The sequence below is a fragment of the Hemiscyllium ocellatum genome, chromosome 6 (genome assembly GCF_020745735.1).
Source record: "Hemiscyllium ocellatum isolate sHemOce1 chromosome 6, sHemOce1.pat.X.cur, whole genome shotgun sequence".
Lineage (NCBI taxonomy): Eukaryota > Metazoa > Chordata > Chondrichthyes > Orectolobiformes > Hemiscylliidae > Hemiscyllium > Hemiscyllium ocellatum.
The window spans coordinates 111,188,851-111,205,427 of NC_083406.1; the positions used below are offsets into that span (position 1 = coordinate 111,188,851).

The following is a 16,577-nucleotide window of genomic DNA, read 5'->3' on the forward strand; positions in this document are numbered from 1 at the left end:
AACCCTTGCTCATAAGACAATCCCTCCCCTCCATACAAGGGATCATCCGAGTCAAACATCTCTGAACAACTCCAATAAAATAATATGTTTCCTGAAATCAGGGGACCAAACCTCTTCACAGTACTTCAGGTATTGTCTCACCAGCACCTTGTACAGTTGCAGCCATATGAATTGCACTAGCGTATATAGTATCATTCATGAAATTCTAATGATTATTATATCATTTTAGATTGAAAATGTAACATCCAATAGCTGGAACATTGAAAATCGGAAGCAAAGCTACTCTGTAAAAGTGAGAGCAAGAATTAATAATCACTTGGACTTTTCTATCTGGAGTGATTGGACTGAGGCTGTCATTGCTGGTAAGACGATCATCTCTCCTAACCAGGTTTGCACCACACACCTAGGATTACAATTTAAAATGCATTGGGATTGAGAATAGATTGAGCAGTTAGAACAATTTAGCATCTCTGTCCTTTATACTGATTCCTTCATCACTCCCACCTTGAGTCCTTGGCAAAGAAATGCCTGGGGGGTGGATCTAATGAGCAAATGGTTCAGCATAACATACATTAATTATGTGTGTTATTATGCCAATGCTGCCACATTGACTGAAATTTTCAATCAGCAGTGAGCATGGCCCAAATCAAATCCAATGGAATGCCCTTAGAGTGGGAACTGGGATAATGGATGATATGAGAGACCCTGTTAACACCACCAATTATCTCAATCCCAGAACTGGTGCTGGGCCACATATGTGGTCTTTGGCTGTCCTATAAAGAATCTGTCCCATCATGATTCAATTTGGTTTTGTAGGCCTTGGGAAATCCACCAAGTAACCTACAGTACTTTTGAGTTTTGAAATACTCAGAGGACCATTTTCCTGCTGGGTCCGGTCAGTCTAAACTGTGAATCCCCAGCATTTCACACCCCCACCTGGACCTTCCTGATCTTCCCTCTGAACCACCCAACTGTATCTGTGCCCCCCACAAATGAAAGCCTCTTATTAACCCAACCAATACTTTCATTCTGCGCTGCACAGGGCACCTTCAATCTGAACCATGCACAAATTCCTTTCACCATTCTGATCTCCGATCTCTGTTCAAAGCTCTGATCCAACCTCCACACCACTCCTTTCCCACATCCCCTTGCCCTCCTCACCCTCAATATCCCCCAGAAGCTCATTCCTCACAATAACCCAAACCTCTGGTCTCTTGATAGCTTTTAGCATGCATACTGTATTGGTCGAGCCAGGAATAGAGTTAGACCAGAGGAAAGTGGTGATTTTTTTCTTGTGGGCAGCTCCTTTGTAGCATGGTTGACTGCATTATGTATCAACGCTGCAGGTCAGGCAGCATCCAAGGAATAGGAGATTCGATGTTTGGGGCATAAGCCCTTCAAACGTCGAATCTCCTGTTCCTTGGATGCTGCCTGACTTGCTGCGCTTTTCCAGCAACACATTTTCAGCTCTGATCTCCAGCATCTGCAGACCTCACTCTCTCCTGCTTTATGTATCAAACTTGTGAAAGCTGACTGTAATATTCTACTGTGAAAGGAATTGCTATTTCATATTTATATGTGGTCTGAAGAATAATGCCCTAATCCTTTAGCACTATAAGAATGTTGTTGCCGGGGAGCTTGGGTGCTTCAATGCTGCCATTGCTGCCCTCAGTGAAACCTGGCAGGAGAGAAACCTGGCATCATACAACCAGCTCCTCTCCACAAATCTAGCGACCCTCAGCAACACCAAGTCACAGGATTCCAACAGCCTCTGATCCACTCTCAAAGCCGCCATCATCAATGCCTGCAAAACCTCAGTCGGTCACTTAACCAGGAAACGTCAAGACTGGTTTGACGAGAATAATCAGGAGATCCAAGAACTGGCAAGCCGGAAGCGCGTGGCATTTCTGAGTGTATAACAGCAAACGCACTCCGTAGAGAAAAGGCAGACCCACAGGCCAAGGTCTAACAACGAGCCTGTGACATAAAGAACACCCAGGTGGTGATTGGGGAAAATACTGGAGGCGCGACGACTGGCCGGCAGCTATGGTGTGCAGGGTTTCTTCTGGGATGTCAAGACCACCTAACCCCAAAGACCCCACCACACTGCTGGCCAAGAATGGAGTGACTCTTATCAAAGACAAAGAAGCCATCAATCAACACTGAGGGGAGCATTCCAGAGACCTCCACAACCAGGGATCCGAGTCATGATTTGGAGACTTGAGTGTTGGACTTGGGTGTACAAAGTGAAAGATCACACAACACCAGATTACAGTCCAACAGGTTTATTTGGAAGCACTAGCTTTTGGAGTCCTGCTCCAATCAGGTGGTTGTGAAGGAGCAGCGCTCCGAAAGCCAGTGCTTCCAAGTAAACCTGTTGGACTATAAACTGGTGGTGTGTGATTTTTAATGTTGATCTGAGTGTCCTTGAACGCATCCCACTGCACACTCCATGCCACAAACCCAACAATACCCCAGCCCTGCAAGAAGCAGAAAAGGCCATCAGCCAGCTCCAGAACAATAAGGCTGCTGGAGCAGACGGTATCCCTGTTGAGGCATTGAAGTGTGGAGGCACAGAGCCCCTGCTGCAGCTACAAGCCCTTGTCTGCCTTATTTGGAAGGAGGAGAGCATCCTGGTAGAGCCCCGAGATACCATAGTCGGGAGTATTTTTCAAAAAAGGGAACAAATCTGACTGTGGTAACTACAGGGGAATCCCCCTGCTGTCAACCGTTGAAAAAGTCAATGCCAAGGTCCTCCTCAGCTGTCTCCTCCCTGTGGCTGAGGAACTCCTCCCAGAATTACAGTACGGCTTCAACCACAGAGGGGCACAGCAGACATGATTTTCACCGTGTGACAGCTGCAGGGGAAATGCAGAGAAAAGAACCTACCCCTGTATATGGCCATCTTTGACCTTACAAAGGCCTTTATGACTGAGATAGGTTCCTGACTGTCAAGGGGATCAAGGGTTATGGGTAGAAAGCGGGAGAATGGGGTTGAGAAACCTATCTTCCATGATTAAATGGCCGAGAAGACTCAATGGGCTGAATGGCCTAATTGTTGCTCCTGTATCTTATGGTCCTATGATATTTGGCACCGTCAATTGGGAAGCATTATGGAGCTTCCTTCTCCATGCACCATGCACCACGAAGTTTGTCACCATCCTTCTGGCCTACTCCACAATGACATGGAAGTTATGGTAATGACCAATGACTCCCCCACCATTCACTGTTCAGGTTGGTGTCAATTGGGGTGTGTCATTGCCCCAGCACTGTTCTCGAACTACCTTGCTGCAATGCTTCACCTCACTGCTGCTGGAGTGGGGCAAACTTACAGAATCGGTGGGAAATTATTCAACCTCCCACAGCCTTTAAAACAAAACCAAAGTTACCCCATCCAGTATCATCGAGCTGCAGTATACTTATAGATGCTTATGTATGTGCAAGATCAGAGCACAAACTCCAGACCATTGTCAGCACCTTTATGGAGACATATGTGAGCATGGGTGTCACCCTGAACATCCACAAGATGAAGGTCCTTTATCAAACAGGCCTGGCATTGTAGAGCAAATCCCCGATCATCAAGGTCCATGAGGAGGCCATAGAGGACGTTGACCACTTCCAATCCCTCAGAAGTGTCCTGTCGGCCAAAGAAACTATTGGTGAAGAGAACCAGCGCTGACTCCAGTGTGCTAGCGCAGTCTTCAGCTGTCTGAGGAAAAGGGTTTTCAAGGAAAACAACATCAGATCCGACACCAAGCTCATGGTTTACAGAACTGTGGTGGTTCCCACCCTCCTGTATGGCTCTGAGACGTGGACTATCTACAGCAGGGACCTCAAGGCAGTGGAGCAGTCCCACCAACACTGACTGCGCAAGATCCTGCGAACCCGCTGGGAAGACAGACGAGCCAACACCAGCATCCTCCACCAAGCCAACATCCCTGGCATCGACGCACTGACCATACCTTCAATTGGTTGCGATGTGACCGACATGAGACTCTCCAAGCAGGTGCTCAGCCCCAAGATGGCAGGTGAGCCCCAGATTGACATTGGAAGTGCTTCTGGGATACCCTCAAGGCCACACTGGTGAAGTGCGGCATTCCCACCAACACCTGGAATCACCGGACCAAAGACCGTCCAAAGTGGAGGAGGAGCATTTGGGAAAGCATCAAACACTTTGAGACTTGCTATCGGGAAAACGCCAAGGCACATCCACCCCTTCCAACGACAATCTTCTGCACCAGGTATAGCAGAGTCTGCAGAAATCACATTGGACTGTACAGCCACATGTGGACTCACTCTGAGAGTGGAAGAGAGTCATTATTGTCTGCAATGGTGATAGCAATGATAAGTATATCAGAGAGTTAGGGTACGGTTTGGCAAGAAAGTCTCCTCCTCCCATTGGTAGCCAAGGAATCCAGGAAAATAGGAACAGGAATTGCTATTTGGCTCTTCTAGTCTGTTCTATTCAATCATGACTGAATTATATATTGCCCAAGTACTACAATTAATCCTGGATTAGTGTTGCTGGAAAAGCACAGCAGGTCAGGCAGCATCCGAGGAGCAGCAAAATCGACGTTTTGGGCAAAAGCCCTTCATCAGGAATAAAGGCAGAGAGCCTGAAGGGTGGAGAGATAAGTGAGAGAAGGGTGGGGGTGAGGAGAAAGTAGCATAGAGTACAATAGGTGAGTTGGGGGGGTGAGAATGGAGGTGATAGGTCAGGGGCTGGGGGAGGGTGGAGTGGATAGGTGAAAAAGAAGATAGGCAGATAGGACAAGTCATGGGGACAGCGCTGAGCTGGAAGTTTGGAACTGGGGTGAGGTGGGGGAAGGGGAAATGAGGAAACTGTTGAAGTCCACATTGATGCCCTGGGGTTGAAGTGTTCCGAGGCGGAAGATGAGGCATTCTTCCTCCAGGTGTCTGGTGGTGAGGGAGCGGCAGTGAAGGAGGCCCAGGACCTCCATGTCCTCGGCAGAGTGGGAGGGGGAGTTGAAATGTTGGGCCACAGGGCAGTGTGGTTGATTGGTGCGGATGTCCTGGAGATGTTCCCTAAAGCGCTTTGCTAGGAGGCATCAAGTCTCCCCAATGTAGAGGAGACCGCATCGGAAGCAACGGATGCAATAAATGATATTGGTGGATGTGCAGGTAAAACTTTGATGGATGTGGAAGGTTCCTTTAGGGCCTTGGATGGAGGTGAGGGAGGAGGTGATCCACAAGCCTGACCACCCTGGCCGACCCATTGTCTCAGCATGCTCCTGCCCCACTGAACTCATTTCTACCTACCTCGACACTGTCCTATCCCCCCTAGTCCAGAAACTCCCCACATATGTTCGAGACACCACCCATGCCCTCCACCTCCTCCAAGACTTTTGTTTCCCCGGCTCTCAACGCCTCATCTTCACCATGGATATCCAATCCCTCTATACCTCCATCCGCTATGACCAGGGCCTACAAGCCCTCCATTTTTACCTCTCCAGACGTCCCCAACAGTACCCTTCCACCGACACTCATTGGTTTGGCCGAACTGATCCTCACCCTTAACAATTTCTCCTTCGAATCCTCCCACTTCCTCCAGACCAAAGAGGTAGCCATGGGCACCTGTATGGACCCCAGCTATGCCTGTCTCTTTGTTGGCTACATAAAGCAGTTGATCTTCCGTAATTACACCGGCACCACTCCCCACCTCTTCCTCCGCTACATTGATGACTGCATTGGACTTCAACAGTTTCCACATTTCCCCTTCCCCCACCTCACCCCAGTTCCAAACTTCCAGCTCAGCACTGTCCCCATGATTTGTCTGGATTTGTCCTACCTGCCTATCTCCTTTTCCACCTATCCACTCCACCCTCTCCTCCCTGACCTATCACCTTCATCCCCTCCCCCACTCACCTATTGTACTCTATGCTACTTTCTCCCCACTCCCACCCTCCTCTAGCTAATCTCTCTATGCTTCAGGTTCTCTGCCTTTATTCCTGATGAAGGGCTTTTGCCCGAAACGTCGATTTTGCTGCACTTTTGATGCTGCCTGAACTGTTGTGCTCTTCTAGCACCACTAATCCAGAATCTGGTTTCCAGCATCTGCAGTCATTGTTTTTACCAGGTAGAGGAATGGGTCTGGGCAGGATACTCTTCGGAGGGTCAGTGTGAACTTGCTGGGCCGAATGGTCATTTTTCACACTGTTAGGGATTCTATATAAATAAAGAGATTCCAGCACCACTAATCCAGAATCCATTCCCCTACCTATTTACTCTACATTTACCCCTGGCTAATGCACCTTGGCAAAAGTGAGAAGTGCAGGTGCTGGAGATCAGAGTCAAGATTAGAGTGGTACTGGAAAAGCACAGCAGGTCAGGCAGCATCCAAGGAGCAGGAAAATCAGCATTTCAGGCAAGAGGCCTTCATCAAGAATGAGCCTCGGCCTCTGCCTGAAACATTGATCTTAATGCACCTAACCTACACATCCCTGAACACTACGGGCAATTTAGCATGGCCAATTCAGCTAACCAGCACACCTTTGGACTGTGGGAGGAAACCAGAGCACCCGGTGGAAACCCATGCCGACACGGGGAGAAATTGCAAACTCTGCACAGTTGCCTGAGGCTGGGTTCCTGGCAGTGTGAGGCAGCAGTGCTAACCACTGAGCCACCATGCTGTCCCTGTAATTGACAGGTCCTTTACAGGTCTCAGTTTAAGTTCTGAAGGGTCACGTTGGACTTGAAACTCTGTATTTCTCTCTCCATTGATGCTGCTAGACCTGCCGAGTTTTTCCAGAACTTTCTGTTTTCATCTAAACTCATTTAGCTGGGGTTGAATCTTATCACATTTTCTGGAGCATTGTTCCATAGCTCCTACACACCTTTGTGAAGAGATGTTTCCTAATTTTTCTTATGTAAGCATAGCAAATTTTAACAGTGCTCAAGAGGATAGACAGTTGTTTACCTCAAACAAAGGATCACGCACCAGGGGACTCAGTCTCTAAACAAGAGTTTCAAGGCTGTTTAAGACTGAAATGAGGAGGAACTTATTTAGTGGGTGATGAGTCTTTGGAAATCTCCATTTCCGAGAACTATGAAACTCAGTCATTAAGACCATCAAACGTAGGAGCAGAAGTAGGCCATTCAGCCCATCAGGATGCATGATAAGCATGTTCAAGCCAGAAATGGGCGGCATGGTGACACAGTGGTTAGCACTGCTGTCTCACAGCGCCAGAGACCTGGGTTCAATTCCTGTCTCAGGCGACTGACTGTGTGGAGTTTGCTCGTTCTCCCCGTGTCTGCGTGGGTTTCCTCCGGGTGCTCTGGTTTCCTCCCACAGTCCAAAGATGTGCTGGTCAAGTGAATTGGCCATGCTAAATTGCCTGTAGTGTTAGGTGGGGGCAGATGTGGGGGTATGGGTGGGTTTCGCTTTGGCGGGTCGGTGTGGACTTGTTGGGCCAAAGGGCCTGTTTCCACACTGTAAGTCTAATCTAATCTACAAAATTGTCTGTGTGGAGTTTGCATATTCTCCCCGTGTCTGCGTGGGTTTCCTCCGGGTGCTCTGATTTCCTCCCACAGTCCAAAAATGTGCAGGTTAGGTGAATTGGCCATGCTAAATTGCCTAAGGTGTTAGGGGTAAATGTAAGGGAATGGGTCTGGGTGGATTGTTCTTCGGAGGGTCGGTGTGGACTTGTTGGGCTGAAGGGCCTGTTTCCACACTGAAAGTAATCTAAAAACAAAATAGATGGATATTGAACATATGGAGGGAATGGGGATGGTGTAGGAAAATGGTGTCGTGATACAGGATCTTCCATGATCTTGTTGAATGATGAAGCAGACTTGAGGAGCTGAGTGGTCTGTTCCTGTTCTATTTCCTACATTCGTTGCTTTCCTGATTTATCATCTTATGTTTCCTGTTCCTGACCTGCCCACAAGCAGAGTAAGTTATGACCTATCTGCAAGCTATCGTCTGTGCACTGTATTCCATACACCAACTTTATTGATCGCTAATTTTGTGGCTTTTACAATTATATTAGACATTCCAAAATGTACTGTTATGGTCCTTGTCAGGTTATGCTATGTAGCCAGTCAGTGCAGAAAGGTTGGGCACCACTGAAGCTATATCCCATCACAGAACCTCAGTAAAATCACTCTTGATGCTGTAAAACCCAAATAAACAGGGGTGCTTAAGGCATTTGACAGTGAATAATCACTGTTGCCTGCTATTAGATGAAGAATGTCCTGGTTAAGTGCAGTTGTAGCTGTGCATCCCAATCAGGCAAAATTGACTATCAAGATTAGAGTGGTGCTGGAAAAGTATAACAGGTCTGGCAACATCTGAGGAGCAGGAAAATCGGTGTATTGGGCAAAAACCCTTCATCAGGAATGAGGCTGAGAGCCTTGAGGGTGGATAGATAAATGGGACAGGGGCGGGGCTGGGGAGAAGGTAGCTGAGAGTGCAATAGGTGGATGGAGGTGGTGGTAAAAGTGATAGGCCGGAGTGGAGGGTGGAGCAGACAGGTGGGATATCGGTAAAAACAATGACTGCAGATGCTGGAAACCAGATTCTGGATTAGTGGTGCTGGAAGAGCGATATAGGCTATCAGCCAACCCACTGAGATCTGCTGTGCGATCCACCCCAGTTCCCTGTGTTACATCTCAGGAGGGAGGCTTGGGTATTCAGCCAAGTCCCATTAGGAACCTTTCTCATCATCCACAAGTATTGCCTGCATTCTCACAACTGTGAGTTATTTGAGAAACATAACTGGATGTGAGGTGAAGTCGCTATCGTCTGAGACGGCTCTCTCATTAGAAAGAGAGAGAGAGACAGAGAGAGAGAGAGAGAGAGAGAGAGAGAGAGAGGACTGGTGCTGCTTTCACCTGAGGGTCACTGCGTCCAAGGCAAAGGGCAAGGGACCCGGGATCGCAGACTAGTTGTCCCACCAACTGAGTTAACTGACACCTTCCCCCCCGCACCCCCACAGCTGCCAATCCCCATCATGTAGTAAATCCATGTTGTATTCCAGTCCACCTCACGTGCAGTTATCCCCATTTCATAAGGAAACATGTCAGTAAGTTGCGAAAGTCAGTAATCTGAGGTTATCTTGTTATTTGCAGAGGCAGAACCGAACAATTTCCAAATGCTGATAATGATTGCAGTTGTGTTTGCTTTCATCATTCTGATGTCCCTGGTGATATTCACTTGCAGAAAGTAAGTTTCTTATCTAATTCTGTTTTTCACACGGTATTGCAGTACTTATGGCACAGGGTAGCAAATTCAGAAATCAAGAACTGAGCAGGCAAGATTTTCTGAACGTTCTGATAATAAGTCATCAACCTGACGCAATACACTCTCGCTGTCTGTAGATGTTGCCTGGCCTGCTGTGTCTTCCCAGCCCTTCCTGTTTACTTTTCTCTATCCCACGTTTTCAGTGACTGCAGCATTTTGCTTCTGTTTCGCTGAGCTGCCTGTAGGCCTAAGGCTCAGCCAAAATTTATCAGCTTCTTCCAGCTGTTGGCTTTGCCAGAGACTGGGTGTTTGCTTGCGAAAGAAATCTCCTTCACTTTCCCTCAGGGCACTGAACTCAGCAGCTTTGCCCAAATAATACTCACAGTGAACAGAAAGAAATGCCTACAAACATCACATGCAGCCTTTGGCCAGGTTTCATGACAGGCACTCAGTCATACAATTGGACTCACTCATCAGGCACCACAGCCACCCGGTCCAAGCACATTCATAGGTTATTTTCAGGCAGCAGGTCTCTGTAATAGATAAAGTTTTGGTAAGCGAAGGTATTATGAGAAATGGGCCAAAGGCAGATACATGGAGTTAGGCCACAGATCAGCCATTGAAATAACTCATCATCCCATTAGCAATCATTTACAAATGCAGAACCTTTGGCAGTAGTTCTGCATCAGTTACTGAGGGGCTCAATATCCCTGACACTCATTCTTCTCTGTCAACCAGGTTTCCCTAACTGGACCAGTTTAACCACCCCAATCACAGGAAGTTATATTCCATGATGTGCAGCTGGCTAATCTTTTGGTAGAGTCCCTAGAGTGTGGAAGCCTGCATTTCCCATGGCTAATCCACTCTGATCTGCACAGCTTTGGACTGTTGGAGGAAACTGAAACATCCTGAGGATGCCCGCACAGAACGTGCAAACTCCACACAGGCAGTCACCCAAGGGTGGAATTGAACCCTGGTCCCTAGCATAATGGTAACCACTGAGCCGCCATGACACTCTTTTGCAATCACTATAGCCATGATGCCATTGAATGACAAAACAGGCTCAAGGGGCTGAATGGCCTACTCCTGATCATGTAAGAGATGAAAATAATCTTTTGACTAAATCCTTCTAATTGGATATTTTTATTCTGACAGGTCATTGGACAAACTGTGGCAACCAATCCCTGATCCTGAAATGAAGTTTAAAGGTCTATTTGACTACCACCACGGCAATTTTCAGGTACTAATGGATGGTGGCAAAAGGAATATTGAATGCACAACAATGTACATTTATGTAGTACTTCTAAGGCAGGAAGACATTCTGTCAAGTGGGCCGTATTCCAGAGTTCGAAGTAATGACTTTAGTAATGACCAAACGGGTTGCCCAATGTCACAAATGACACTGGACTTGCAAACAGTTTGGTCAAAAGCAAAATATTGATGGTGCTGGAGATCCTAGAATCTCCTACACTGTGGAAGCAGGCCATTTGGCCATTGTGTCCAAAATGACCATCTGAACGACCACAACCCTGTCTTCCCCATAGCTAATCCACGTAGTCTGCACATGCCAGGACCCTACAGGTAATTTAGCATGGCCAATCCTCCTAACCTGCCTATCTTTGGACTGTGAGAGGAAACCCACGCAGACACAGGGAGAATGTATAAACTCTAGACAGACAGTCACCCGAGGCTGGGATGAAACCCAGGTCACTGGCATTGTGAGGTAGCAGTACTAACCACTGAGCTACTGTGCTGCCCCATTTTTTAATTAGATTGGATTAGTTTCCCTACAGTATGGAAACAGGCCATTTGGTCCAACAAGTCTACACTGACCCTCCGAAGAGTAACCCACCCAGACCCATTTCCCTCTGACTAATGCATTTAACACTATGGATAATTTAGCATGGCCAATTCACCTGACCTGCACATCTTTGGATTGTGGGAGGAAACCAGAGCACCTGGAGGAAACTCACACAGACACGGGGAGAATGTGCAAACTCCACACAGACAGTTGCCTGAGGTTGGAATCAAACCCGAGTCCCTGGCACTATGAGGCTGCAGTGCTAACCACTGAGCCACCGTGCCACCCAAACAGAAAATGCTGTAAATAGTCAGCAGGTCAGTCAGGAATCTATGAAACAGAAACAGAGTAAGCGTTCCAAATTGATACTGCCTGACCCACCAATGTTTTGTGATTTTAGTTTTGTGATTTTGTGATAGTATATGGAAAACTGGATAAAATCTCTCATATGGAGATTGTTGTGAAAATGATGTCTTTGAGTTGTGATCCATGCAAAGCTGCATTTGGCTTGGAAATTCTAACAGCACAGAGTAGTGACCAAGCCAATGCACACCCTTACAAGGTGTGGCAGAGTACATGTGAACGGGTTAGTTCTCTTGGAAAGTGAGTCTTGAGCCAAGTGGGAGATATATATCTTTTTAGATTAGATTCCCTACACTGCGAAAACACACCCTTCAGCTTAACAAGTCCAGACCAACCCTCTGAACAGTAATCCACCCACGCCCATTTCCCTCTGACTAATGCACCTAACACTGTGGGCAATTTAGCATGGCCAATTCACCTGACCTCCACTTCTTTGGATTGTGGGAGGAAACCAGAGCACCTGGAGGAAACCCATGCAGACACGGGGAGAATGTGCAAACTCCACACAGACAGTCACCCGAGGCAGGAATCGAACCCATGTGCCTGGCGCTGTGAGGCAGCAGTGCTAACCACTGAGTCACTGTGCTGCCCACCGCCTATTTTCAGAATAAGGGGCAGAGTAATAAGATGGAATTAGGGAGGTAGGTAGTGAATCACTGGAATTGTCCACCCAAGAGGATTGTTGAAGGCAGAAATTGATAGATTTCTAGAGACTAGTGACATCAAAGGATAGGGGATTAGTTCAGGAAAAGGATGCAGAGAGGAAGATGATTAGTCATGATCCAATTGTTGAACCAGCCATTAAAATGTAATTTTCCACAAATTCCCAGTGACCAAACAATGCTGGTCACCAGGAATGTTCAGCTATCTATTTTATTGAATGTTACTAGGGTACAGATGATATAAATAAATGACAGAATAGCCTTTCTCAAGAGCTATTTGTATTTCAAGTGGGTATATCGTTTTGACCAGTGGATATATGAAGGGATCTGATTTTAGATTAGATTACTTACAGCATAGAAACAGGCCCATCAAGTCCACACCGACCCTCTGAAGAACAACCCACCCTACATTTACCCCTTCACCTAACACTACAGGCAAGTTTGCATGGCCAATTCACCTAACCTGCACATTTTTGGAGTGTGGGAGGAAACCGGAGCACCCAGTGGAAACCCACACAGACACGGGGAGAACGTGCAAACTCCACTCAGACAGTTGCCTTAGGCAGGAATTGAACCCAGGTCTTAGGCGCTGTGAGGCAGCAGTGCTAACCACTGTGCCACCGTGCCACCCAAGCACAGGTTTCAAGCCATTTCCATTCCCAAGCATCTGCAATGTAAAGTTTTACAGAGTGAGGAAGTTGGGAGGCCGTGGGAAGGCTCCTGACATGGCAGCATTTACAATTGCAATCGTTAAAACTCAGGTTTGCAGCAAAGTGAGTTTATCTGCTGTAATAGATAAATTAAGGAATCTGTTATACAGCATGTGTCTCAGCAAAGATATTTGACATGATTCCTTTTGCTTTGATCAGGAATGGATCAATGCCAAATCCTTGGGAGCCAAAATACCTGAGGAATGCATTACAGTTACAGTAGAAGATGGGATTTATGCATAGAATCCCTACAGTGCAGAAGAATTCACACCAACCCTCTGAACAGTATCCCACCCAGACTTCATATTTACCATGGCTAATCCATTTAGCCTGTACTTCACTGGAGACAACACCTAATCTGCACATCTTTGGACTATGGGAGTAAACCCAGAAGAAACAAGGAGAATGTGCAAACTCCACTCAGATAGTCACCCAAGGCTGGAATCGAACACAGGTCCCTGGTGCTGTGAGGCAGAAGTGCTATCCACTGTGCCACCCTGGTTTGAAGTGATCAAACAATGTTAAAACATGGAACAGTTAATACCAATCAGAATACAGCAGCAGAAAACCTGTTCAATAACAAGATAATCCATTGACTGTATTTTCTCTGAGTAGCAACTCATAAGCTAAAATGCTGCTTCTTTTTTTTTTGGATGCATGAACTTTCACTCTAATCTATGTCAGCTATGTTCAGTGCTTTTGTGTCCTTTGCAGTCATAGTCATAGAGTCATACAGCATGGAAACAGACCCTTCAGTCTAACCAGGCCATGATGACCATTAGCCCAAACTAAACCAGTTCCACCTGTCTGCACCTGGCCCATATCCCTCCAAACTTTTCCTATTCATGAACTTATCCAAATGTCTTTTAAACATTGTAATTGTACCCACATCCACCACTTCCTCAGGAAGTTAATTCCACACATGGACCACCCTCTGTATAAACATTTTGCCCCTCATGTCTTTTTAAAATTTCTGTCCTCTCGCTTTACAAATGTGGCAGCTAGTTTTGAAATCCCCCATCCAAGGGAAAAGACACCTGCCATTAATCCTGTCTGTACCCCTCATTATGGAGTGGGAATGTGTTGACACACTAGGCCTGAATATATACATGTTTTTCCTAGCTCAGTAACACCATCCTGAGTGAGACGATTGTGTGTTTAAACTCCTCTACAAAAATTGAACACAAGAACTAAATCTCCACTGAGCGATGAGAAAGATTCTATTGTGTTTTTAAAGAAGAGCAAGGCAGTTTCCACAAGGAGAGAATTGTTAATGCACTTTCAATGGAATGTAAGGAAGTAATCAGTTGAAGAGTATTCCTGTATTTTTCTCCCTGAAATAGGGTATTGGTTTCAGAGTCAGAAATTAAAAGGATCCCTGAAATAATTGAATTAATAATGATCATTATAGCAGCTTCACTGGAGTGAAAGTTTACCTGACAGTCTAGGATTTTGGTGACTGTGAGAATTCAGTGAGATGAGGGTAAAAGGCACTGCTTACTAAATACACATGATAAAAACAGGTAGGATTAAATTGGTATTTCAGGCTAAGCTACAGAAACAATCTAAAGCAAGTAACAAAATGTAAGGGCATTACCCGATATTAAAAGCTATAAATAGTTGATTCAGTTATATTTCAAAACTTTGTAATTAAGTGTAATTACTTAAGTAAGAAGAGGACTAACAAAGCAAGTGAATTATTGCAGTTATAGTTCCTGGAAGCTAATGGGTATGTAGTCCACAACAAATACAATTGTAGTTAAATACCAATAGTTTGAGAAACTCTGAATCTAAGTCGAGCTGAAGCCTGAGTTTTGAACTGAAAACAGCAAATGCTGGCGATCTCAGCAGGTCAGACAGCTTCCAGGGAGAGAGAGCAAGCTAACGTTTTGAGTCTGGATGACTTCTAGACACGAAACGTTAGCTTGCTCTCTCTTTCTGGGTTCTGCCTGACCCACTGTGATCTCGAGCACCTGTTGTTTTCAGTATAGATTCCAGCCTCTGAAATAATTTGCTCTATCCTGCATTTTGAACGCTGTAGTGTATCAGGGAAAATGAAAGTAAACTGCGATGCTTTGCTACGTGAGCCAGTCACAGCACTTTGGATAAATATTTCAGATCTAGGCCCTGATCAAAAACAGGAGTCTGTGTTGGGAAAATAAATGGGAGGTATTTGATTATTAAATAGCAGATGGGTAACGAGGAAATTGTAAATGTAATGTATTTTGGTTTCCAAAAGGCATCAGGGAAGGTGCTACATAAACGTTTACTGCAGAAGAGAAGAACTTATGGATTGGGAGTGATATATTAACAGAAATGGAGGATTGGCTGCTTCATGGGAAACAGTATGTCGAGGTAAATGGGTGATTTTGAGGTTGGAAAACCCCCTGGGGTGCCACAGTGATCAATGCCAGTCTGTCACCTACTTAAAACCAATGAGAAATATAACTAAATTGAATTAAGGGACCATGTGTATTGAAGCTTAATTTGCTGATGAGGCAAAGATAAGTCAGACAGCAAGTTGCGAAGAGGACCCCATGAGGTATACGTAGGTTGATAATATATGAGTGGGCAAACTTTTGCAGATGTGCAATGTGAGTAAATATAAAGATATTCATTTCAACAGAAAGAGTAAAAAAGCAAGATAACATTTCAATGAAGAGAGACAACAGAATATTGTCGTACAGAGGAGTCAAAATGTCTTTGCATTTGAAACAGAAAATGTTACCATACAGGTTCAATGACTAATAAACAGGGTAAATGGAATACTGCTATAACTGTGAGTCAAATCGAGTGTTAAAATAGGGCAGTCTTGCTGAACTGTGCAAGGTAATCTTGAAACCACACCCTGACGATGGCTGCAATTTTTGTCAACTAATTTAAAGAGGGAACTAAACTTATATATGGAGGTCTTATGACACACTAAATAATATTCCTGCCTTGGGCAAGAAACTCCAGGCTTAAGTCTCACTTCAGGATTGATGGCCAAGGAAGATACACTCAGACTGGAACAACCAGTTGGGAATCAAGCTACAAGTCCTACCAATACAGGCCAACAGCAGGAGGTAGGGGCAGGTCAGCCTCCTAGTGGAAGAAATGTTGGTGCCTCGACCATCATTATCCATCGATAGCTGCAGGCTGCAATTTGCCTGTTTCCTCAGGCAAATAATTATCCCTCAACCAAAGCATGATTCATTGCTCTCTATGGGATCTTGCTGTGTGAAGATCACTGAAAGGTTTCCTGCAATACAACAGTAACTGCAACCTTCTAATTTCCTACACAGAGCTTGAAGAAATTCTAAGATTGTAAGACGGTCATGTTTTTCTGTCAGAAACTGCACACATGTATGTTGCCAATACACATTTCTGGGGGCAGTCTTTCATCATCTTAATATCTGCTTGAACTTGCACATTCCTTGTCTTTCTAAACCAGTTCAGAAGCTTTTATCAGAATCATGAAGCACGCGCCAATGTTAAACATTAAAACATGCAAAACAATTGTGCTTTTGAGATTGGGTATATTTGAACATCTCAGGAGTAAAAGCTAAGTTATGTCAGAAATGCTCATTAATTTTCATTGTAATTAATAATAAAAGTGATGAAGTACACAGGTATTGTGGAACATCTTAGTGCAAAAATAATGATTACTAAGTACTTTGCTTTGCCTTTTCCTGGACTCAGACAGAAACATATGGCACTGATATATAATAATACTTAAAATCTGATTGAAGATTTGTAGCTCGGGTATCCGTTGTTGTGGTTCTGCTCGCCGAGCTGGAAGTTTTTGCTGCAAACGTTTCATTCCCTGGCTAGGGAACATCATCAGTGCTGTTGGAGCC

At 45.4% G+C, this 16,577-nt stretch overlaps 1 protein-coding gene across 10 annotated transcripts in view; it reads left to right on the top strand.

The window, feature by feature from the left end:
- LOC132816542 (interleukin-21 receptor-like) overlaps positions 1-16,341 on the top strand; it is a 59,021-nt gene extending 42,680 nt beyond the window's left edge. For all 10 annotated transcript variants that reach the window (XM_060826272.1, XM_060826273.1, XM_060826278.1 and 7 more), the window contains 4 exons: positions 230-362; positions 9,091-9,184; positions 10,358-10,442; positions 12,898-16,341. In XM_060826272.1, coding sequence (XP_060682255.1) covers positions 230-362; positions 9,091-9,184; positions 10,358-10,442; positions 12,898-12,981 — 396 coding nt within the window. In that variant the 3' untranslated portion in view covers positions 12,982-16,341. The remainder of the gene's footprint in view (positions 1-229; positions 363-9,090; positions 9,185-10,357; positions 10,443-12,897) is intronic.
- Positions 16,342-16,577: the final 236 nt, after the last annotated feature.